The sequence below is a fragment of the Oncorhynchus masou genome, chromosome 28 (genome assembly GCF_036934945.1).
Source record: "Oncorhynchus masou masou isolate Uvic2021 chromosome 28, UVic_Omas_1.1, whole genome shotgun sequence".
Lineage (NCBI taxonomy): Eukaryota > Metazoa > Chordata > Actinopteri > Salmoniformes > Salmonidae > Oncorhynchus > Oncorhynchus masou.
Window position 1 is genome coordinate 23,421,949 of NC_088239.1, and position 23,976 is coordinate 23,445,924.

A 23,976-nucleotide genomic window follows, 5' to 3' on the forward strand; every position below is an offset into this window, starting at 1 on the left:
TTTGTGCCTTGGATGACAGATCACATGCAAACAACCATCTACCCCTAAGGCAGAAAATGTGAGCGCTTTAGATTTAGTAGAAAATGTATTTAACAAATCAATGGCTCTGAAAAGAGCATCAGCTCTACTGCCAATGTAAATCTTATGTAGTACATTTGAATGCAATTAAAATATTGCATTAATCTGGACTGTACAGCTATTTTTAAACAATGTATACTACATGAACCAATTGATTTTTTTTTTCTAACAGATTTGAAACAGATGCCATACATGACCAAATTTACACATCACAATATACTTTGCTACATTAAAACAAAGATTATTGCTATTAAAAGGACAGTAAAAACAAATCTAAAAAATGTGATTTTCCTGTGTTTTATATTTCCACACTGAAGTTGGAATAATACTGTGAAAATTATAATGCCCTTTCAATGTAAGAGCTGTTTGAAAAGACTATCTGAAATTACAGCCGGTTTTGGCCTGCCTGATAACGTCACCTGGTGCTCAATTAGTTACTAGACCAATAAGAAAAGTTCCAAATCTCTGCCAATAACAGCAAATGTTCAGTTTCCCTCAGAAAATAATTGCTTGAGAAATTTCTCTTTGCTAAGAAGCAATTTATGCTATTTTTTTCTAACTATTTTAAATTAAACAATCACAGTAAGGTACTTAATTGTTATCCATAAATTACTTTATATTAAGAAAAAACGCTGCATTGGCCCTTTAAAGAAAGTGAGAGACAAATCTTATGATTGGTTCAAAAGCATACAGTTTAGAGCAGTGTTTCCCATGTCCTCGTACCTTCAACAGCACACGTTGTTTTGGGTTTTAGACCCGCACAAACTCACCTGATTCAACTCATTGAGCGCTTGATGATTAGTTGACGAGTTTAATCAGGTGTGCTTGGCTACAACACATGTGTGCTGGTGCAGGTACTCGAGGACTGGCGTTAAACACTGCCTTAGAGAAAACAATATGTTCGGTTTGAATTTGAAAATCCTCATTATACAGCTTTTCACTGCCGTAAACAAGGTGTGGGATGGATCGGCCTACATTTTTTTTGTGTGTGTCCAATGAGCATTTCTCATCCAGCTGGTTCTCGTATTTTTTTAAAGAATTTGGTCCAATGTTGAGATGTTTAACTTGAAAGTGAACATAACTACAATACCCCAGAACCGTAGCGTAACTTACATTGGCGAGGCACTTTATCATGGGTTGATGAAATTCAGAAAATACACAAGCTATGTGTATAAAAACATGATCAGATATGAAGTATATTACAAAATATGAACCATTCACATCCTAGAGAAAACATTTAGAAGTCATGTACAACCTAACTTAATGTACAACAACCTGGTTAACCAAAGACAAAGCCTTAATTTTCATTTCATGTTATTAGAAATAATACATTTTCAGAATTAAATGTATCTTTTCAAAGAATACATCATATATACACTATCTACCGACAGTTATCACGATATTAGCAGCATTGCCTAAAACTTATGATATATTGCATTATGTCCATGGCAGGCATTTGTAGGACAAGTTAGATAAGCTAGTTCTTATAATGCCCATAAGATGTTCGGCATACTTGCAATAAAATAAACTATTGTGATCAACGAACAATGCCATAATCAAAAAACAAACAACTTTCCCCTCCCAAGTTAAATCCTAGTAATTTCTTCAGAGCAAAATAATGACTAATGTAGTAAAGTAATTGTAGCCTATCATCTCAAAAAAAGCTTTGCACGATTACAAGCTGTGGTTCAATACATTCACATTTCTCTTAGATTTCAATTCTAGTGCTAGTGGCTTGCGAGGCTTCCACCACTCACTACTCCGAGTGCAATCTTCATAGCGCAAAAGCTAGAGTTCCAGAGGTGTGGGGGAAAGCATAAGGGAGATGACGGGACAAACCAAAGACTGCGGAGAATCTTCTCCTCATCACTGTGTATTTGGGCTGGGAGATTTTTCAATTGATTCGTCTGATAGTGGGGACAAGAAAACATTCTTACTAAGTACAAGCCTCTATCAAACAATATATTATTTTGATAGAGCTACAGTATCCACATATAGAGAGTATCAGAGGCAGAATCATGAATGGATGAACAACTAACATAAATGTAACAAAATGTCTCAATTTACACAAAAAAATACAATCGACTTAGTTATTTTAGAATATCCCATCTGGCTATACAATTACCTTCTCCTACGTTGAAGATATTGGCGGATAAGCCACTGCACCAGAAATGGCCACACAACAGCAAAGGCTACAGTGCTGGGAGACACGTCGAAAGGCCACCAGGATGGTTTCTAGAGGACAGAGGATAAATAAAAAGTGATCAAACTGAAGGTCACAACATCCCTAAAACCAAAGTTACAAAGGGAATCTTTAGTCTATGACGATGTGAGTCCAAATTAAATGTTGACAGAGAGTAAAGGCAGCGCACCGTACCTTACTATTCTTTGCCAGGGGTGATGGTAGGTATGGTTGAACCGATGACCTTGCCTAGAGGACATGTAGAGATAATAGAGAAGGTAAAAAACAAATGAGTACTTATAACATACCTAAATAGTTACAGTCCATCTTAAAGTCATGATCCAAAATCCTGAAGTATTAAGAATGAATACAAAATATTGAGGTGTTTAGGTACTGCATAACTGCAGGTTTGCTATTAGATACCCTTTCCACAGCAGTCACTATCAACAGGCTATGTAATATACTTCAATTGCTCAATGTGGGTCTCTGACCTGGGATGCAGTGAGGGCCTCCAGTGTGTGCAGTCTCTCCAGGACACGTTGCATGTCTTCCTGCAGTCTGGCCAGCGCCACGACGATCTGTTCATTCAGACTGCCTCCTGGTGTCCCCGCGCCCCCCCACCGCTCCCCGTCCCCCCCGCTACCCTGCAAGGGCTTCTGGGCACCTGGACTGTGCCCTGAAGACCTAGAACCTATAACACACGCAAACACGGAAGAGAGGTGTAAATACTGGCATACACTTGTAGGTAAAAAGAGAAGTAAGACAGGGCCTAAACACACACACACACACACACACCTTACCTCGTTCTCTCCTGACCAGGGAGCTATTGGGCCTGCCTGCATTCAGTCTTTGTCTCTGAGAGGCCCCTCCACAAGTCTCCCCATCTTCCGCGCCACACTGGATGCCCGCCACACTGGCCCCTCCACTACTCTCCCCCTTTTCCCCATGCTCCTCATCCAGCTCCAGACAGCGGTCAGTTTGTGCCTCAGAGCCCTGGACCAAAACACACATACATGAGGATTTGTAAATGCTCTGTGTACTTGTCTGTACACTGTGCTTGTGCCCTCTGATTCAGAGGAGTTGGGTTAAATGCGGAAAGACACATTTCGGTTGAATACATTCAGTTGTGTAATTGACTAGGTGTCCCCTTTGCTTCTTACCTCTTCCAGGCCAAACTGGTCCATGGAGTCGCAGTAGATCTCGCTGTCTGAGTCACTGGCCGCTCGATAGGGCCTGAATACATCCGCGTCGAGATCTATGGGAACAAACAGTACCCCGTCCCATACAGGTCAGGTCAGATTCATAGTCATATGGGAACCTTCCCTCAGAGAGAAGTTTGTGCTAGCGGGACTGATTAAGAAGCAACACAAATGCAATCATTGCAGAGGCCTGTGCTCCATTCGCATCATATTGTGTGTTCCACATTCCAAATACATTCTTTCTCAAGGTGATCACTAATTTGATGTAATGAGTTGGTGAAAGTAATAGAAACACAACTGACCATATACCAGCTTTTAGGAGCATAATGTAATGGCAATCCATCAGAGCAGGGAGTCTGTGGCTGTTCCTAGGGAAATGCGGAGTTGCAACAGCTCTGGGAGTAAAGCTGAGCAGCTTATCAGATCACATGGCCAAGGATCCATGAGAACAACTGCCCACTGTGGGCAGGCAGGGTGCTAATCTACAGAGGACTGACGATCCATCTTTAAACCTTTTATGGACATCTGGTTAATGGTGGATCTGGGTTAGGCCTATAAGGCCTGATTCTTGTTGAAACGAGCAATGTTGATATTCTGCATAGTGGATATCAATGATAATTGTGAATTGTAACCAATTTCAATACTTAGTTCTGTTATTAAAAAAAACTCAAGGTCTAATATAATAGCTAAGTCTGTATATCTATGGTATACATTACAACAATACACACATGTAATCTCCATCATGCAACCGGATTTGTTAGTTTCTATCTTTTTCTATGGTGCCCAAAATACCTATTGGTTACCACAGGGAAAGAGCTTCTACCTTTTTGTGTTTACAACAAATAAAAAGTAATGTTAGTGTAAAGCGCAATTTACTATCATAATCTGGCGGCTATGTATAAGAGACTTACGGCCCAGGGGCATAGGGAACTCAAAGCGTAGACGATGGCAATGTAGGAACAACATTCTAACCAAGGTAGTTAACCCACAAAAACAACTGCTGATCTGGTGCTGATGACATTGACATTGAATAAGGCAACCCCCCCCCGCACCTCTCTGATTCAGAGGTTAAACATGGAAGACACATTTCGGTTGAATCCATTCAGTTGTGCAACTGACTAGGTCTTTTCCCTTTCCCTCCACCAGGGGGCACGTTTTGGTTTTTGCCCTAGCATTACACAGCTGATTCAAATAATCAACTCGTCATCAATCTTTAGTTATTTGAATGCTGTGTAGTGCTAGGGGAAAAAACAAAACATGCACCCATAGGGGGCCCCAGGACCAAGTTGAGGAAACCCTGCCCTTCACTACAGTATGTTACTGTTGTCCAGGGCTCTCCAACCCTGATCCTGGACAGCTAGCCTCCTGTCAATGTTCCCTTCAACCCCAGTTATAACTAACCTGATTTAGCTTATCAACCAGCTAATTATTAAAATCAGGTGCGCTAGATTATGGTTGGAGCCAAAACCTTCAGGAGGGTGGCTCTTCAAGAACAGGGTTGGAGGGCCCTGCTGTCGTCGATGCAACTTTAACCAGTGGTACCCACCTGCGTGGTGGCCGTTGACCTGGACATGGGGCTCCAAGGGCAGGGTGCTGTTGGTGAGGCCCTCCTCTGAGTCCTCACTGTTCAGGGCAGCCTTGGAGGTATGGGTCCCATTGGGGAGGTGGCCCACTCCATTCCACACATTACCATTTGACAGGGGTACTTTAGGTCTCCTGAATGAGCCATTTTTCTTCGGCTGTGGGGCTGAGGCTTTTTTCAATGAAAGATAAAAAATAAAAATATTATTACAAGATAAACATTTCTGCTTAATGTTTTCCTTTTTTATTTATTTACATTTTTTAATGTTTGACAACATATACCTTTTTTCACCTCTTTTATCTCAACAATTTCTAATTTTCTATCCTCCATCTCATCTTCCTCATCAAATTCAAACTCCTCTTCCTCCCCCTGTTCCTTCAGTGCCATGACTTTGGGCTTCGGAGGTTCAACAGCCTGTCTGGGTTGCCGTGTCTCCAAAGTACCATTCATTTCCATTGTCCTAATGAGGCTCTTTGTGACACTTTTTGAAGGTGCTGATGTTATCATGGTTCCAAAACCTGCGGCATAGCAACAACAGTGTTACAACGTTATTAGAACTATATGTTACTATTAGTTTAATTTAGCCAAACGAGAAGATAAGTTCTAATTTAGTCAAACTATAAGATATACTAGGAGACATATGAGGAGATAAATTCAAATTTAGCCAAACTAGGTGATATAAAGCAAAAAATATATCTAAAAAAATATGAACGAAAATGTATTTATACAAAACTACAACACCAGACATAACTACGGGGCAGGTCATTGTGGTTAAATGATACATCCATACACTTGCCTTCAAGTTGTCTAGCAAACCTTGTCAAACGGGCTGAGCACATGATAGAAATGGATATGTTAAAATGGAAGACATTCCAAATGAAATAAATCAAAATTCATATGAAATCAAATTAGAAAGGTAGTGACAGTACCTGCGGACAGGTCTGACACCTGATGTATCTGCTTTTTCTCTTCCACCTGTTCGTAGAATGGGCCCAGCACCTTTAGAAGCTGCTCTACCTCATCTGTACAGGGCATGCCCTCAAGGATCTGTTGTTTAAATACCACAACAAACACATTTAGTGTCCACTGACGTCCAAGCGATCCTGTCTGAATGCAATTCAGACAGATCTTCATCAACAAAGTGACCGACTTCATTGAACTCAGAAAATGTCAATCCAAGAATTGAATTCTATTCACTTCCTGGATTCATCAACAATGTATTAGAATAGACGGCAACGCTGGTATGCACTTACCAGCTTCATTTCATCAACGTAAGCGGTCATAGCCTCTTCCTTGGGCATATCTCCCAGATCACTCCATGCATCCCTATGTAGACAGAACAAGATGTTTAACATAACACCTACATTAAGTGTCTCCTGGAGTACAGTGCATGCAGAAAGTATTCAGACCCCTTCACTTTTTCCACATTTTGTTACATTACAGCCTTATTCTAAAATGGATTACATATTTTTTTTTTGTTCCTTGTCAATCCACACACAATTCCCCATAATGACAAAGTGAAAACAGGTTTAGACATTTTTGCAAAGGTATTAAAGATAAAACCAGAAATACCTTATTTGCATTATTCAGACCCTTTGCTATGAGACTCAAAATTGAGCTCAGGTGCATCCTGTTTCCATTGATCATCCTTGAGATGTTTCTACAACTTGATTGGAGTCCACCTGTGGTAAATTCAATTGACTGGACATGATTTGGAAAGGTACACACCTGTCTATATAAAAAGGTCCCACAGTTGACAGTGCATGTCAGAGGAAAAACCAAGCCATGAGGTCGAAGGAATTGTCCGTAGAGCTCAGAGACAGGATTGTGTCGAGGCACAGGTCTGGGGAAGGGTACCAAAACATTTCTGCAGCATTGAAGGTTGCAGTTGCTTCCATCATTCTTAAATAGAAGAAGTTTGGAACCACCAAGACTCTTCCTAGAGATGGCTGCCCGGCCAAACAATCGGGGGAGAAGGGCCTTGATCAGGAAGGTGACCAAGAACCCGATGGTCACTCTGACAGAGCTCCTCTGTGGAGATAGAAGAATCTTCCAGAGGGAGAACAATCCCTGAAGCACTCCATCAATCAGGCCTTTATGGTAGTGTGGCCAGATGGAAGCCACTCCTCAGTAAAAGGCACATGACAGCCAGTTTGGAGTTTGCCAAATGGCACCTAAATGACTCTCAGACCATGAGAAACAAGATTCTCTGGTCTGACGATACCAAGATTGAACTATTTGGCCTGAATGCCAAGCATCACGTCAGGAAGAAACCTGGCACCATCCCTACAGTGAAGCATTGTGGTTACAGCATAATGCTGTGGGGATGTTTTTCAGTGGCAAGGACTGCGAGACTAGTCAGAATCAAGGGATAGATGAACAGAGCAAAGTACAGAGAGATCCTTGATGAAAACCTGCTTCAGAGTGCTCAGGACCTCAGACTGGGGCAAAGGCTCACCTTCCAACAGGGAAACGACCCTAAGCACACAGCCAAGACAACGCTGGAGTGGCTTCTGGGACAAGTCTCTGAATCTCCTTGAGTGGCCCAGCCAGAGTCCAGACTTGAACCCAATCTAATATCTCTGGAGAGACCTGAAAATAGCTGTGCAGAAACGCTCTCCATCCAACCTGACAGAGCTTGAGAAGATCTGCAGAGAAGAATGGGAGAACCCCCCAAATACAGGTGTGCCAATCTTGTAGCTTCATACCCAAGAATACTCAAGACTGTAATCACCGGCAAAGGTGCTTCAACAAAGTCCTGAGTAAAGGGTCTGAATGCTTATGTAAATGTAATATCTGTTTTTTATTTGAATACATTTGCTAAAATTTCTAAAAACCTGTTTTCACTTTGTCATTATGGGGTATTGTGAGTAGGTTGAGGAAAATGTTTAATTTATTCAATTTTAGAATAAGTCTATAACGTAACAAAATGTTGGGAAGGGGCCAGAATAAGTCTATAACGTAACAAAATGTTGGGAAGGGGTCTGAATACTTTCCGAATACATATTGCCTTGGGAGAAAATGTGATACAGGTTATCAGGGACAGAAAAACTGCAAGGATCTTGTGTATTATAATAAACTTTCTTTCCATTCTTGAACTCTCATATACATAATGGACACTGAAATAGGAGCCATGGGCAGCATGTCAAGCCAGTATAGTTCTGGGAGGTATACTATGAAAGGAAGCTAGATCTTCTCAGGGTTTAGCGTCACATTCCATCTTTATCCGTACAACGACGGTGGATAATGCTCGTCCGCCTGCCGCGAACTCTAGCAGGCTTGTAACTGCGCATGCATGTCGCACGTGGCTCGTCGAACTCTTCATTGAGACACTGCTGAAGCATCAATCCATGGGCGAGTCAGTGCCACATTTTAATTTGTGTGGAATCAAAATGAAGTCAAAGTTATTTTGCCAATCCAGCAGACCATGGTGGGAAACAGGCTTTTTGAAATGAGGTCCTTATTTTATTACTTATCGTCATGCCGTCTTTGGTGTGCACGAGCACCTTTCCCCCCCCCACTCCTATCAACAAATAATTGTAATAAGTCGTAAAAGTTTTACTGCGCATTAAATTTTAAATGCATTCTATCATTACTAAATGTGATAGCCATGAAACATATTATACAAAAAAAACAACATTTGATAAATAAAATGTTTAAAATCAGTCATTTTACTCAAAAGAAGGGGATGGTGACGCAATCTTTGCAAGAGGGATGTAATCTGATTCCATTGGTCCTCACCTCGCGGCTCAGACACGTCATTCCGAATTAATGGAGTTAGCCCTGATTTAGCCTGCACGGGAGCAGGTTACCACTGAAGGATTCATTGCCATTGAAATGTATCTGGCTTAAAAGGGAGCCACTTTTGTGGCACCGGTTATCCCGAGTTGTACTCAAAGTTTACCAAAGTTACCTCCTCAAACCTGATTCCTAATGTCATAATCATGACATTTGTTATCAGCAGAGTATCCACTTGGTCAATGACCCAGATGCACATTGAGCGAAGCAGCAGCTGGCCTGCCAACTCTACAAGTTAGGGCCGGGGAAAGCACTAATAGTCTAATAGTTAACCGATTATAAATAGCTTCAGTGTCAATCCAAAAAGAGTATTCGCTTAGTGTAGCCATCTTCTTTAACAATCTACATTGTACACAAGTAAGCACTGTCAACGCACGCCAAGTGGGTAGAAGGTGACCTGACATATGATCGCTCTCCAGCACAACAGGTCCCGAGATAAATCAGGCAAAATGTGGCAATAGGAGAGTTAACTGCAAGGAACTACAATACAGAGAATTAAAATAGGACCCCAGTGAAGAATCTCTGTTCCAAGACCTTATTTGACTCCTACACAGAGCTGGGGGAAGTGTGGGTGCGGAGGGTGCTGCAGCAACACATAAAGTATAAGAATGTATGCACTCACTACTGTAAGTTGTTCTGGATAAGAGTGCCTTGCATTTCACTACACCCGCAATAAAGAAAATCTGCTAAACACGTGTATGTGACAAATAGCATTTGAGTTGAAAAGGAATGAATAGACATTTTCAGTTGTCACATAGTAATAAGTTGCATTTGCAAAGCATTTAAAGAAACTGGAAAACATAAAGCAACTTTTTTTTAAATATTCCACAAGTATTATCAGATTATTATAATTATTACACCCCCATCCCCCCATCAAACTACTTCCTGCGGTTATGCTCCTACAGTGAACTTTGCATTACCATTTCACTTTTCCCACCGGATCCCAAAAGCCAGGTCTGGGTATGTTGCATGGTCCAAGTGTGGCTTGTTTGTAGTAACTGTAAAACTTGAGCATCATGTCATTAGAGGGCTGAAAGGAACCTGGAATGGATACACAAAATACAGGCTTTTGGAAAAAACTCTGTGGGGTTCACACACGTTGCATTGAAATTGTAATTTCATTCTATTTTATTAGGATCCCCATTAGCTTTTGCGAAAGCAGCAGCTACACTTCCTGGGGTCCAACACAAAACATGAACCATGACATAATATAGAACATTAATAGACAAGAACAGCTCAAGGACAGAACTACATATATTTAAAAATGGCACACGTAGCCTACATATCAATACATACTGTACACACAAACTATCTAGGTCAAATAGGGGAGAGTCGTTGTGCTGTGAGGTGTTGCTTTATCTGTTTTTTGAAACCAGGTTTGATGTTAATTTGAGCAATAAGAGATGGAATGGAGTTCCATGCAATAATGTCTCTAAAATACTGCACGCTTTCTTAAATTTGTTCTGGATTTGGGGAATGTGAAAAGACTCCTGGTGGCATGTCTTGCGGGGTAAGTGTGTGTGCAAACAATTTGGGATTTTCAACACATTAATGTTTCTGAAAAAGAAGAAGTGATGCAGTCAGTCTCTCCTCAAATCTTAGCCATGAGAGACTGGCATGCATAATAAATATATTATATATATTATATTCAGGTCTGGGGAACGGACGGGCCAGTCCATAGCATCAATGCCTTCCTCTTGCAGGAACTGCTGACACACTCCAGCCACATGAGGTCTAGCATTGTCTTGCATTAGGAGGAACCCAGGGCCAACCGCACCAGCATATGGTCTCACAAGGGGTCTGAGGATCACATCTCGGTACCTAATGGCAGTCAGGCTACCTCTGGCGAGCACATGGAGGGGCTGTGCGGCCCCCCAAAGAAATGCCACCCCACAAACTGGTCATGCTGGAGGATGTTGCAGGCAGCAGAACGTTCTCCACGGTGTCTCCAGACTCTGTCACGTCTGTCACGTGCTCAGTGTGAACCTGCTTTCATCTGTGAAGAGCACAGGGCGCCAGTGGCGAATTTGCCAATCTTGGTGTTCTCTGGCAAATGCCAAACGTCCTGCACGGTGTTGGGCTGTAAGCACAACCAACCTGTGGACGTCGGGCCCTCATACCACCCTCATGGAGTCTGTTTCTGACCGTTTGAGCAGACACATGCACATTTGTGGCCTGCTGGAGGTCATTTTGCAGGGCTCTGGCAGTGCTCGTCCTGCTCCTCCTTGCACAAAGGCGAAGGTAGCGGTCCTGCTGCTGGGTTGTTGCCCTCCTACGGCCTCCTCCACGTCTCCTGATGTACTGGCCTGTCTCCTGGTAGCGCCTCTATGCTCTGGACACTACACTGACAGACACAGCAAACCTTCTTGCCACAGCTCGCATTGATGTCCCATCCTGGATGAGCTGCACTACCTGAGCCACTTGTGTGGGTTGTAGACTCCGTCTCATGCTACCACTAGAGTGAAAGCACCGCCAGCATTCAAAAGTGACCAAAACATCAGCCAGTAAGCATAGGAACTGAGAAGTGGTCTGTGGTCCCCACCTGCAGAACCACTCCTTTATTGGGGGTGTCTTGCTAAATGCCTATAATTTCCACCTGTTGTCTATTCCATTTGCACAACAGCATGTGAAATTTATTGTCAATCAGTGTTGCTTCCGAAGTGGACAGTTTGATTTCACAGAAGTGTGATTGACTTGGAGTTACATTGTGTTGTTTAAGTGTTCCCTTTATTTTTTTGAGCAGTATATTATATATATTATATATATATAATATATATATATATATAAAAATAAGAGTTGAGGAGAGACTGACTGCATCACTTCTTCTTTATATATATTAGCCCTCTGATTACAATGAAGAGCAAGACGTGCCGCTCTGTTCTGGGCCAGCTTAACTAGCTCTTCCTTGCAACACTCAACCATACAACTGGACAATAATCAAGATAAGACAAAACTATAGCTTGAAGAACTTGCTTTTTGGAGTGTGGAGTCGAAAAAGCAGAGCATCTCTTTATTACGGACAGACCTCTCCCCATCTTTACAACCATTGCATCTATGTTTGACCGTGACAGTTTACAATCTTAGGTAACACCAAGCAATTTAGTCTCCTCAACTTGTTCAACATCCACAGCATTTATTACCAGATTCAGCTGAGGTCTAGAACGTAGGGAATTATTTGTACCAAATACAATGCTCTTAGTTTTAGAGATGCTCAGGACCAGTTTATTACTGGCCACCCATTCCAAAACAGACTGCAACTCTTGGTTAAGGGATTCAGTTACTTCATTAGCTGTGGTTGCTGATGTGTATATGGTTGAACCATCAGCATAAATGGACACATGGTTCATTTAATGCCTTTGGCAGGTCAATGGTAAAAACAGAAAAGAGTAGAGGGTCTAGAGAGCTGCCCTACGGTACACCACACTTTACATGTTTGATATTATAGAAGCTTCCATTAAAGAAAACCCTTTGAGTTCTAATAGATATATTGCCATATCGTGGATTCAGAGCAGAGGTTGAAAAGCCATAACACACCTGTCAAAGGTTGGGCACACCTACTCATTCAAGAGTTCTTTATTTTTACATTGTAGAATAATAGTGAAGAGATCAAAACTATGAAATAACACATATGGAATCATGTAGTAAGCAAAAAAATTGTTAAACAAATCAAAATATGTTTTATATTTTATGTTCTTCAAAGTAGCCACCTTTTGCCTTGATAACAGCTTTCCACACTCTTGGCACACTCTTTCTCTCAACCAGCTTCACCTGGAATGCTTTTAAACAGTCTTGAAGGAGTTACCACATATGCTGAGTACTTGTTGGCTGCTTTTCATTCACTCTGCGGTCCAACTCATCCCAAACCATCTCAATTGGGTTGAGGTCAGGTGATTATGGAGGCCAGGTCATCTGATGCAGCACTCCATCACTCTCCTTCTTGGTCAAATAGCCCTTACACAGCCTGGAGGTGTGTTGGGTGATTGTCCTGTTGAAAAACAAATGATAGTCCCACTAAGCGCAAACAAGATGGGATGGCGTATCGCGTAATGCTGTGGTAGCCATGCCGGTTAAGTGTGACTTGAATTCTAAATAAATTACTGACAGTATCAACAGCAAAGCACCATCACACCTCCTCCTCCATGCTTCACAGTGGAAACTACACATGTGGAGATCATCCGTTCACTTACTTTGCGTCTAACAAAGACACAGCGTTTGGAAGCAAAAATCTCAAATTTAGACATCAGACCAAAGGACAGATTTTCACCGGTCTAATGTCCCATTGCTCATGTTTCTTGTCCCAAGCAAGTCTCTTCTTCTTATTGGTGTCTTTCAGATGTGGTTTCTTTGCAGCAATTCAACCATGAAGGCCTGATTCACACAGTCTCCTCTGAATAGTTGATGTTGAGATGTGTCCTGTTACTTGAACTATGTGAAGCATTTATTTGAGTTGCAATTTCTGTAGCTGGTAACTAGTGAACTTATCCTCTGCAGCAGAGGTAACTCTGGGTCTTCTTCTGAGAGCCAGCTTCATCATAGCGCTTGATGGTTTTTGCGACTGCACTGAAGAAACTTTCAAAGGTCTAGATTTTTTTTGGATTAACTGACCTTCATGTCTTAAAGTAATGATGGACTGTCGTTTCTCTTTGCTTATTTGATCTGTTCTTGCAATTATATAGACTTGGTATTTTACCAAATAGGGCTATCTTCTGTATACCTTGTCACAGCACAACTGATTGGTTCAAACGCATTAAGGAAAGAAATTCCACAAATTAACTTAACAAGACACAGCTGTTAATTTAAATGCATTCCAGGGGACTACCGCATGAAGCTGGTTGAGAGAATGCCAAGAGTGTGCAAAACTATCATCAATGGCTACATTTAAAAATATATTTGATTTTTTTAACACTTTTTTGTTACTACATGATTCCATATGTGTTGTTTCATAGTTTTGATGTCTTCACTATGATTCTACAATGTAAAAAATATATAGAAAATAAACGTGCAATGAGTAGGTGTCCAAACTTTTGACTGGTACTGTACGTTCTCAACAACAGGTTATGATCAATAATATCAAAGTCTGCACTGAAATCTAACAGTACAACTCCCACAATCTTCTTACGATTAATTAATTTCAACCAATCATCAGTCAAGTGTCAATGCAGTACATAATAAGTGCCCTTCTCTATAAGCATGCTGAAAGTCTGTTTTCTGAGAAATAGCATTGTATTTGGTCAAACACAATTTTTCCCAACAGTTTGCTAAGAGCTGGCAGCAAGCTGATAGGTCTGCTGTTAGAAACAGTAAAGGCCGCTTTACCACTCCTGGGTAGCGGAATGACTTCTCTTCAGGCCTGAACACAAAGACTTTCCTCCAGGCTCAGATTAAAGATAGGATAGGAGTGGCTATAGAGTCAACTACCATCCTCAGAAGCTTTCCATCTAAGTTGTCAATGTCAGGAGGTTTGTCATTATTGATCGAATAAAATAAAATAAAAATCCACTTCTCCCACACAACCTTTACAAAATTCAAACTTGCAATGCTTTTCTTTCATCATTTGTTTTTTATGAATGTTTTTTTATGCATTGTAAATGTAACTCAGGCTATAGAAAAGGCAAATAGACCTATTCCAATACAGTTTTGTTGTACAGTGCATGTGGAATGTATTCAGACCCATTGACTTTTTTCACTTTGTTATGTTACAGCCCCCCCCCCACACACATTTTATTTTATGTTATTATCCTCAGTCTACACACAATACCCCATAATGACAAAGCGAAAATAATACGTTTTCAGAAATGTTTGTTCATTTATAGAATAACTAAAACGGAAATACCTTATTTACGTAAGTATTCAGATCCTTTGCTATGAGACTCGAAATTGAGCTCAGGTGCATCCCGTTTCCATTGATCATCCTTGAGATGTTTCTACAACTTGAGTGAAGTCCACCTGTGTTAGTTCAATTGATTGGACATGATTTGGTTCGGCACACACCTGTCTATGTAAGGTCCCACAGTTGACAGTGCATGACAGAGCAAAAACCAAGCCATGAGGTCGAAGGAATTGTCCATAGAGCTCCATAGAGATCTGGAGAAGGGTACCAAAAAATGTCTGCGGCACTGAAGTTCCACAAGAACACAGCGGCTTCCATCATTCTTAAATGGAAGATGTTTGGAACACCCAAGACTCTTCCTAGAGCTGGCCGTCCGGCCAAACTGAGCAATCGGGGGAGAAGGGTCTTGATCAGGGAGGTGCCCAAAATCCCGATAATCACTCTGACAGAGCTCCTGAGTTCCTCTGTGATGGGAGAACCTTCTAAAAGGACAACCATCTCTGCAGCACTCCACCAATCAGTCCTTTATGGTAGTGTGGCCAGATGGAAGCCACTCCTCAGTAAAAAAGGTACATGACAGCCAGTTTGGAGTTTGCCAAAAGGCACCTAAAGGACTCTCAGACCATGAGAAAAAGATTCTCTGGTCTGATGAAACCAATATTGAATTTTTTGTCCTGAATGCCTAGCGTCATGTCTGGAGGAAACCAGGCACCGCTCATCATCCGGCCAATACCATCCCTAAGGTGAAGCATGGTAGTGGCAGCATCAAGCCGTGGAGATATTTTTCAGCGGCAGGGACTGGGATACTAGTCAGGATTAGGCTGGGCGGTATACCGCATTTTATGATATACCAGCATTGATGCAGGGACCGGTTTGTGTTTTTTACTTAACCTTCTATACCGGTATTTGAATGTTTGGTTTGTTAAATGTGATACGTCATGTGTAATGTCAATTTCTATAGTGTATTTAGTTACTTGAGTCATCTCTCTCCGCTCTTTCTCTCCGTGCACACAGACCTAGCAACGCCCCGTCACTCAAGGAGTGCATTTGATGTTCCTCAACCACAAGTTCAGTCTGCATGGTCAATGCAGCAATGTTGATGACAACAATGCTGTTTTCACTTTGCTTCTTAATATAAATCCACTAGCGTTATATAATGACACTATTAGTTTGTTTCTTACATCAGCAAACAGCTAGTTTGTCTAATTGTTAGCCGCTAATGCTAATAGCTAGCAAGATAATACATGTACTGATTAAGAGCAAACGTAGCTAGCTAATACAGCCTGATAATACCAGTGAGGGTGTAGACCGAAATCAGCATATTTGTGCAACATCAAAGAGGAATATGCAAAGCAAGAATATGTTAGCTACATAAAGTAGCTAAGAGAAAACATGCCATGTAGCCAAAGCTTTTAGGGTCCCCTAGGAAACACTTAAGTTCCTACCCTGTCACAATAACTTCTCCCTGGTATTTTAATTCATTGTCATCTCAAACAACACTGTATTCAAAGTGCCCACTACTATATTCTAACTACAGAATTAGAATTCATTATATTTCCATGATTCCAAAAGTTTTGCTCTAATTCGCAAGTCAAATCGCAATTGCAACATTCGGTTAAAAATAAGTCCTAAGATTATTTGCCCATATCGTGCAGCCATACGTGGCAGCATGGAAATTATTTCAATTGAGCAGTGGTGTAAAGTACTTAAGTAGTACTTTCAAGTATTTTAACTTAAGTCATTTTCTTTGGTATCTGTACTTTACTATTAATATTTTTGACAACTTTTACTTCACTACATTCCCAAAGAAAATACTCTACTTTTACTCCATACATTTCCCTTGACACCTAAAAGTACTCGTTACATTTTGAATGCTTAGCAGGACAGGAAAATGGTCCAATTCATCCACTTATCACAATAACATCCCTGGTCATCTACTGCCTCTGATCTGGAGGACTCACTAAACACAAATGCTTTATTAGTAAATTGTGTCTGAATGTTGGAGTGTGCCCCTGGCTATCTGTAAATAAAAACTAAAATGGTGCCATCTGGTTTATTTAACATAAGGAATTTGAAATGATTTATACTTTTACTTTTGATACTTAAGTATGTTTAAAACTAAATACTTTTAGTCAAGTAGTATTTTACTTGGCGACTTTCACTTTGAGTAATTTTCTATTAACATATCTTTACTTTTACTCAAGTATGACATTTGGGTACTTTCTCCACCACTGCAATTGAGTGTAGGAAATGCAGAAATGTATGTATGTGTTGCCACCCTAGGATCACTCACTACTCATGAAGCAAATGTAGCACTTTTATTATTCAAAAACTAAAAATACTATCAAATAACATCCAATTAAAAAAAAAATACTGTGATATAATATTTAAATATTTTGGCCATATCATCCAGCCCTCGTCAGGGTCGAGGGAAAGATGGAGCAAAGTACGGAGAGATCCTTGATAAAAACCTGCTCAGGACCTCAGACTGGGGTGAAGGTTCACCTTCCAACAGGACAACGAACCTAAGCACACAGCCAAGACAATGCAGGAGTGGCTTTGGGACAAGTCTCTGAATGTCCTTGTGTGGCCCAGCCAAAGTCCGGACTTGAACCCGATCGGAACATCTGGAGACCTGAAAATAGCTGTGCAGCGACGCTCCCCATCCAACCTGACACAGCTTCAGAGGATCTGCATAGAAGAATGGGAGAAACTCCCCAAATACAGTTGTGCTAAGCTTGAACTGTCATACCCAAGAAGACTCAAGGCTGTAATTGCTGCCAAAGGTGCTACAACAAAGTACAGAGTAAAGGGTCTGAATACTTATGTAAAATGTGATATTTAAGCTGTTTATCTCTTATAAATATACTGTACTCGATATGGGGTATTGTGTGTAAATTGATGAGGGGACGATTATTTAATCAATTTTAGAATAATGCTGTAATGTAACAAATTGGCTAAGAAGTCAAGGGATCTGAATACTTTCCGAATGCACTGTATGTAGGCTAACTTAATTGCCTTTGCTACAATGTGGCATACAGCCTTGCCCGTAGTTAAAGCTCTTACCGTCTGGAGGCAAGCTTTGTATCACTTTGACAGCGGCGTCAAACCTCAGCTCGTACAAAGGTCTGCCATCCTCCATCTCCATCATGAACCGAAGTGTGAATTACGATAGCGAACTCTTCAAACCTAGAGGTAATCATAATTGAAATTCTACTAACAAAAGCGTTGACTTGGTTGCAGCAATATTTGTGGCTTCAGCTAGGTCATACGCCCATAATAACATTGTTCAAATAGCCATTGCAAACCGTTCCCAATAACATGCAAGTTAGTATATATACAGCTGACTATTTGAATACAACCCCACAACAGTAGTCTAAGCTAAACCAAAGCCACCAGGAGGTTATGTCGTCTCTGAAATTTAGAGCGCTCAATGAAAGAAACAACACCAATGGTTTAAAAACAACCTTGTAAGTTTTATTTTTCTAACTAACACCAAAAAAACTTTGCATTGTACTTGGTAAATAAGATAAGTACGTTAGTCACTCACCATTTAATGATCTACCTGTTTGAGACTTGCTTGGCGACCTCTTTATTCTTACCAACAGAAGCCATGCACAACACAGTAATGACAGGCACTGTATGCTTAGGGAGTTGTAGTTTTCTACTGCTAAAATGGAGAGAAATATCGGAGATGGTGGATAAATAAAGATAGTTCACTCAGGCTGTTGACCATTGAAAATGGTCAGTTCCTGTTTACTTAAGGGGGTGGCGCTCCCATAGACACCAATGTAATATCAGCTGGGTCTGGTCTACTTAACCTAACGTAGCAAGCGTAAAGGAAACAGAAGAAAATGTGTAAGTGGAACATCTCGCTTACTCTTCCGTCTCTGATAAATATGTTATTTAGTATACACCAAAATCCCTACAACATCCACAATGCACCACACACAGTGGGTGCTTACTGGATATGTAGTTCTAAATGCAGTCAATGGCTGAGTGTGTAATTGACCTCAAAACATGTTCCATCAAATAACTGTATGGTAAAGGGATAAAGCCACCACAATACTATGTGTTGTTGGCCACAATAAGAAATGTTACGCGAGCATGCAGCCCGGGCATAAAAGCGTTACGCGTTGATATGTTGTATCAAATTTGACGACTGTTGCCATTCGGAAACCCAGAAAATGATACATTGTAACACTACGTATCCCAGCATTCTACACTGTGATCCATGTTGGTTGTTTTTTTGCGGGTGGCTGATAGGTTGCGCCGGTGTGAAAGCGAGGCCAAGAATCCCACTATACCAGGCGAAGGAGTTTCTTCTTTTTTTCCTCCGAAGCAGAGCTGGTGGTTTCAATCAAAGGGAAGGCGAGGAAGCTATGCGGGGCGATGTAAGATGGCAGAGCTGCAAATGTTGTTAGAGGAAGAAATTCCAGCCGGTAAAAGAGCTCTTATAGAGAGTTACCAGAATCTCACGCGGGTAGCAGACTACTGTGAAAACAATTATGTTCAGGTAAGCAAAATGAGTAAATTTACTCAACATTGTTATCTCGGAATTCTTTGTTGTTGAACGGTTGGGAAACTGGGGACAGGAAATGTGGATAAAGAAATGGAAAGGATCACAATTAACACATAAAGGAGTAACGTTAGATATTCATAGAGAATACACGTCTTTTGGGAGTCTTTGGCCATTCCAGTGTGTAGTATCACCGCACTGGCCATGTTGGATACAGTGTTGGCCATTCAATGCGTTGTTGGTCCTTTGATCAGATTTAGTTCGTTTACACAGAGGGTGTGTCTAGTATTAACTTCGGCTGTTATCTTCGCTTAATGAAATAAATAATGGTGCAAACTAAACCGCTGTAAAAAAGATCTGAAACGTGTTGTGCACTCCACACGTAACTGTTAAAACGCAACAATTTCATCTGATCGTTACATTGTTTCAAAGTTACAGAAGCAGTTGCGCTTGCGGAGACACTGGCCCTATTTACAGTCCCTCACAGACACCGTGGGATAGTTTGACATTTAGATTTTTATCCACTAATTTTATTTGTATTTTCTGTGATTTATACATTTGAAATACGTGGACTATGATAATGTAAGCAATTGCAAACGTATAAATGTCAAGGCATTTATAAGAATCTTCTTAGAGTTTGCAATTAGCCTGCCCATACCATAGATAATGTACAAAAATAACATGAGGCATTCTAAAAGAGTTGTAAGGGTGCCAATCACTGCATAGTATTTTTTTTTTAACAATACTACTTCTCTCTGGGGAATATCAGACTTTCAACGCCTGTTTTTCTGTCAGTGAATGCTTCTGCAATTTGCCACATATGATTGTGTTACCCTTTTTAACTACGTTTCACAGATGTTGACTGTGGAGTTTTGTCATGTTTTAACACATTTCTGTACTTAGTTCTGAAACGGTTCAATTATTTTACTGGATTATTTTACATGTTACCTCATGCTGCCAAGGGTCTATTGCCCTGCTGCATTATAATTACTTAAATTGTGGGCTAGCAGCTGAAGTTACTGATGGATATGGCTTTGGACATAGCTTTTTAAACTGTTTTACATCCCTCAAACGAATGTCAAAACTGATTTAAAAAATAATAATATTGATATTAAGATTGAGGTACAATCCTACAGAAATCCAAGAGCAAGAGCTCATTAAATCTCAGGGAATTCTAAAGATGAATGTTTGACAAATCACACGTTTCATCCTATGCTGTGAATATACGGCACAAGTGCTCTCTAGACGTACGTGTTGATATGGTGATTCCACACTGTGGCTCTGTTATAGCATTGAGTTAACCTGAATAAGTTGTTGCATAAGAAGGCTGTTGATGAGCTATCTTGGTCCCCTTCAGGGTAAAGAGGCTATAGCTTACGGCTGAGATCTACTTCTCAAGTTTAGCTACTCTTCCTGGGGTCCACATAAAACGTACAAATGCATGACAAAGTACTGAACAGTAATAGACAAAAACACAAGATATATTTATTCAATTCAAAATAAACTAAAATAAGAGTTGTATGTTGGAAAGACACCAAGAGACAACAAAAATACTATTTACAAACTTAATATATTCTTATATACAGAACAGTTCAATTAGATCTTAATATGACCAAGTAACTTCTGGTGGCAGAGCAATCCACGACGACATGGCTCTATACATAACTGAGCGACGCATTAAGTCTGTTTTTGGTTTGGGTACCGTGAAGAAACCCATAGTGGCGTGTCGTTGGTGTATGTCTGTTTTTGAAGTGTATGCAAATAGATTATACGGGTGGTTAGGCATTTTCAACATAGCATTTTCTCTTAAAACACTGAAGTAGTCCATTTCTCCTCAACCATGAATGACTATCATGCATGTTGCTGCTGTTAGTTCTGTGTGTGCAGTTAAGGGCAATGAGCCAGTTCTGAGCCAGCTGAAGCTTTGCCGGGTCTTTTGGTGCTGCATCTGACCATTTTGCCGGACAGTAATCAAGATAAGAAAAGATCAGAGTCTGAACACCTAGTACAGTTTGATATTTGTGTCAAAAATGCAGAGTATCTTTTTTATAACAGGCATAACTCTCCCCATCTTCACAACTTTGTCAATATGACTTGACCGTGATCACTGGCCATCCAAGGTTACTCCTAGGAGTTCAGCTTCTTTAACTTGTTCAACGGTCACGCCCTTTATGTGCAACTCTAAGAGAATGCTTTGCCTCAAATACAATGCTTTTGGTTTTGGATATATTTAAGACCAGTTTATCGTTAATGACCTATTCTGACACTGACTGTAACTCCTTGATAAGAGTCTGTGAGCTCACTTTTCATAGGTGCACATCCTCAGCATACATAGTTGTTTTAGCTTCTTGTAAGACAAGTGGCAAATTATTTGTAAAAAAAGAAAGAAAGAAAGAAGGGTAACAGCCGGAGGCAACTGCCCTGAAGGAAATCACACTGTATCAGGTGCTGAAAGGAATCCAGTGTATTGACACCTGCAGAGGAATGTTTAAGTGACCCGACCATTTGAGTCCGTCAAAAATACGAACATTAAATCAGTTATAACGTGTGTTGCCAACTTCCTCCAACTCCATGAGGATTGCCTATCAATTTGTTTTCATCCTTGTCTCCTTGCTTATACCTTAATTTCACTGTTGATTGGTTATCTGTGAACGCACTGAACAGCAATCATCCTTAGTTATATTTAGTAATTGCAGGATACTCCAGATCCCTCGACAGAAGTTTACCGTTTCACAAAATGCTGCATATTTCTGAGCTTAATTGGTTTAGTGGATTAAGCAATTCCCTGGAGATTCTTGGAGTGAACCATGCGTGGTGTTGAGGAGTTGAAATGATTGATGTTGTAAATTAAAGCCGCCAGGCAGTTTTGTCACAAGTTCAACTTGAACCTTAAACCCAATTGGAAGACACTGCCCATATGGTCTCTTGAAAAATAAAAAATAATCTGTACATCCTTTCAGCTGTTTTCCTTCCCTTATTCTCAGTCTCTCTGTCTGTGCCTCTCTGTCTCTCTCTCTATCTCTGTCTGTCTGTGAGTTGAAAACAGATGAGTGAGAGACAACCATGTGTATAGCAACATGCCTCAGCATGACTCTGCTAGTCTTCAGGGACTGTTTTCTTAATGTTTTTCCTCTTTCTGGTCTCGTAGAGGCTTTGGTTTTTTAACATGTTGACTGTAGCACAGCTATGTAGCCCACTGTTCAGTAGCAGATGGTTGAAGCCAGTCTGTAAACGAGGACAGCCAATTTCCTGCTTTGACTGACAGCAAGAGGTATGGTTATGTGGTCATGGTCATGACAGGGAAGGACACACTCCTGGTTCCTGTAGCTCTGAAGTCTTTTGTTGTACGTCACTCTACGCCAGGCAGGATTATTAATATTGGCATCCTAATTTGGATAAAGGTCAATTATGCATCAGTGTTTCTTTTGTAACATTATTTTTTTAGAGATACCTTGGAAGTTTTCTTTAATGGGGTTCTCCTTCAAAGTTAACCCCAGTGGGAATGTAGCATCTCCACTCACCCAACATGATGGTGGCACACTCGCAAGAAACAGATTTCCCTTTTTGGCCATGGGCCATATCTTTTCAGGAATGTGACTGAGTCAGCACCATGTTTTCCTAACCTCTGTGACAGCCAGGGCTGTCGTTTTTGGGCAAGGACGCCAGGACATGTACAAACTGGGCCACCTGGCTTGTTGGCAGGGTACACGACGCAGGTTTGGAGGTTGAGGAGAGGGCAGCAGCAGCCCACCGCAACATGTCAAGTTAACCTCTTTTTTTTCACCATGTGTCTTACTATCTCCCTTACAATTATTCTTGGGTGTGGCACAAAGATCCCAATAACACTTTCCAGAACTGAATGGAGACTGAATGTAGGCCAGTGTTTTGGAGGGAGGGAAACATTGTACAGCTATGCAGGCCAATGCACTAAATTACAATATGAGTCAAGCACTCAAGATCACGTTTACTTGCCGTCCTTTTGTCCTGGTCACATGACCTCTGTGTACCCATGCTGAAAGTGAAACTTAGCAGACATGACTTTTCCATGGTAAAGAGCCAGGCTGGCCTGAAGGTGATACATGTGTCGTTTTCACACAGCTCTGTCTCTAAGGATTACAGAGTCCTTTTTCTCTTCCTATCTTTCTTTCTCTCACTGTTGGAGTGGCCTGGTTTTTCTCTCAGCATTGAAAGCCTAGCGGCTCTTAGCCCAGCCAGATTACCAAATGGGGACACAGGGCACGTGTCCTGGGGCCCCCGACCTCCAGGGGGCCCACACAACTCCCCCCTCTTTTAGCCAGCCAAAATGTGAACAAAAATTGCTGCCCCATGGCAAAAAGTGTAGAATTTCAGGATATTAGCTTTAAAACTGCTAAATGTTCTCTTAGCCTCATAACAAAATGTGTAAAATAGCATTATAAAACTGCACATTTTTCTTTCAGCACTATGGAGAAAAACATTTTTTTGGGGGGGGGCAAATGCTGTAATCCGGCTCTGAGACTTTGTCTCCCTATTGCTCTCTGATCTGGATATTGTCATTTTCAAACGCCATAACAATAGTTTCAGTTGACAATTACATTTAATCCCATTTACATAGCATTGTATCCACATCCTATTAACGTCACATTAAGATTAGCACGAGGGCATAACTCACTAAACTAATGCAGATGAATCCTTGCAGGGTCTGCCGCCCCTGCTTTCAACACTATATGCCACAATTATTGATAGACTTACCTGAAAATGAAAGCAGAATATGAAGGCCCCGGATGTGTGCAGATAGTAGATACAGCG

At 40.9% G+C, this 23,976-nt stretch overlaps 1 protein-coding gene and 1 pseudogene across 1 annotated transcript; one reads left to right on the forward strand and one right to left on the reverse strand.

Moving 5' to 3' along the window:
• Positions 1–262: 262 nt before the first annotated feature.
• On the reverse strand, positions 263–18,304 carry LOC135517379 (acyl-CoA-binding domain-containing protein 5A-like). Its single transcript, XM_064941615.1, has 13 exons — positions 18,220–18,304; positions 17,736–17,858; positions 9,760–9,880; positions 6,295–6,367; positions 5,971–6,088; positions 5,323–5,559; positions 5,006–5,212; positions 3,421–3,515; positions 3,061–3,253; positions 2,752–2,951; positions 2,456–2,509; positions 2,204–2,313; positions 263–1,985 (listed from the first exon to the last, which is right to left on the reverse strand). Exons 2-13 carry the CDS (start codon positions 17,818–17,820, stop codon positions 1,973–1,975), a joined length of 1,506 nt encoding a protein of 501 aa, XP_064797687.1. The 5' UTR covers positions 17,821–17,858; positions 18,220–18,304; the 3' UTR covers positions 263–1,972.
• A 667-nt stretch (positions 18,305–18,971) lies between these two features.
• The window catches only part of LOC135517382 (abl interactor 1-like), a 70,166-nt pseudogene continuing 65,161 nt past the window's right edge, over positions 18,972–23,976 (forward strand).

What these genes read in the sequence shown, in the direction of transcription:
- LOC135517379 (XM_064941615.1), bottom strand. Translation starts at nt 17,820, where the DNA reads ATGATGGAGATGGAGGATGGCAGACCTTTGTACGAGCTGAGGTTTGAC. An exon ending in ACCAGTTTGGCCTGGAAGAG is followed by an intron (nt 3,254 to 3,420) that starts GTAAGAAGCAAA and finishes GTTTTGGTCCAG; the next exon opens with GGCTCTGAGGCACAAACTGA. An exon ending in CCTGGTCAGGAGAGAACGAG is followed by an intron (nt 2,952 to 3,060) that starts GTAAGGTGTGTG and finishes CGTGTGTTATAG; the next exon opens with GTTCTAGGTCTTCAGGGCAC.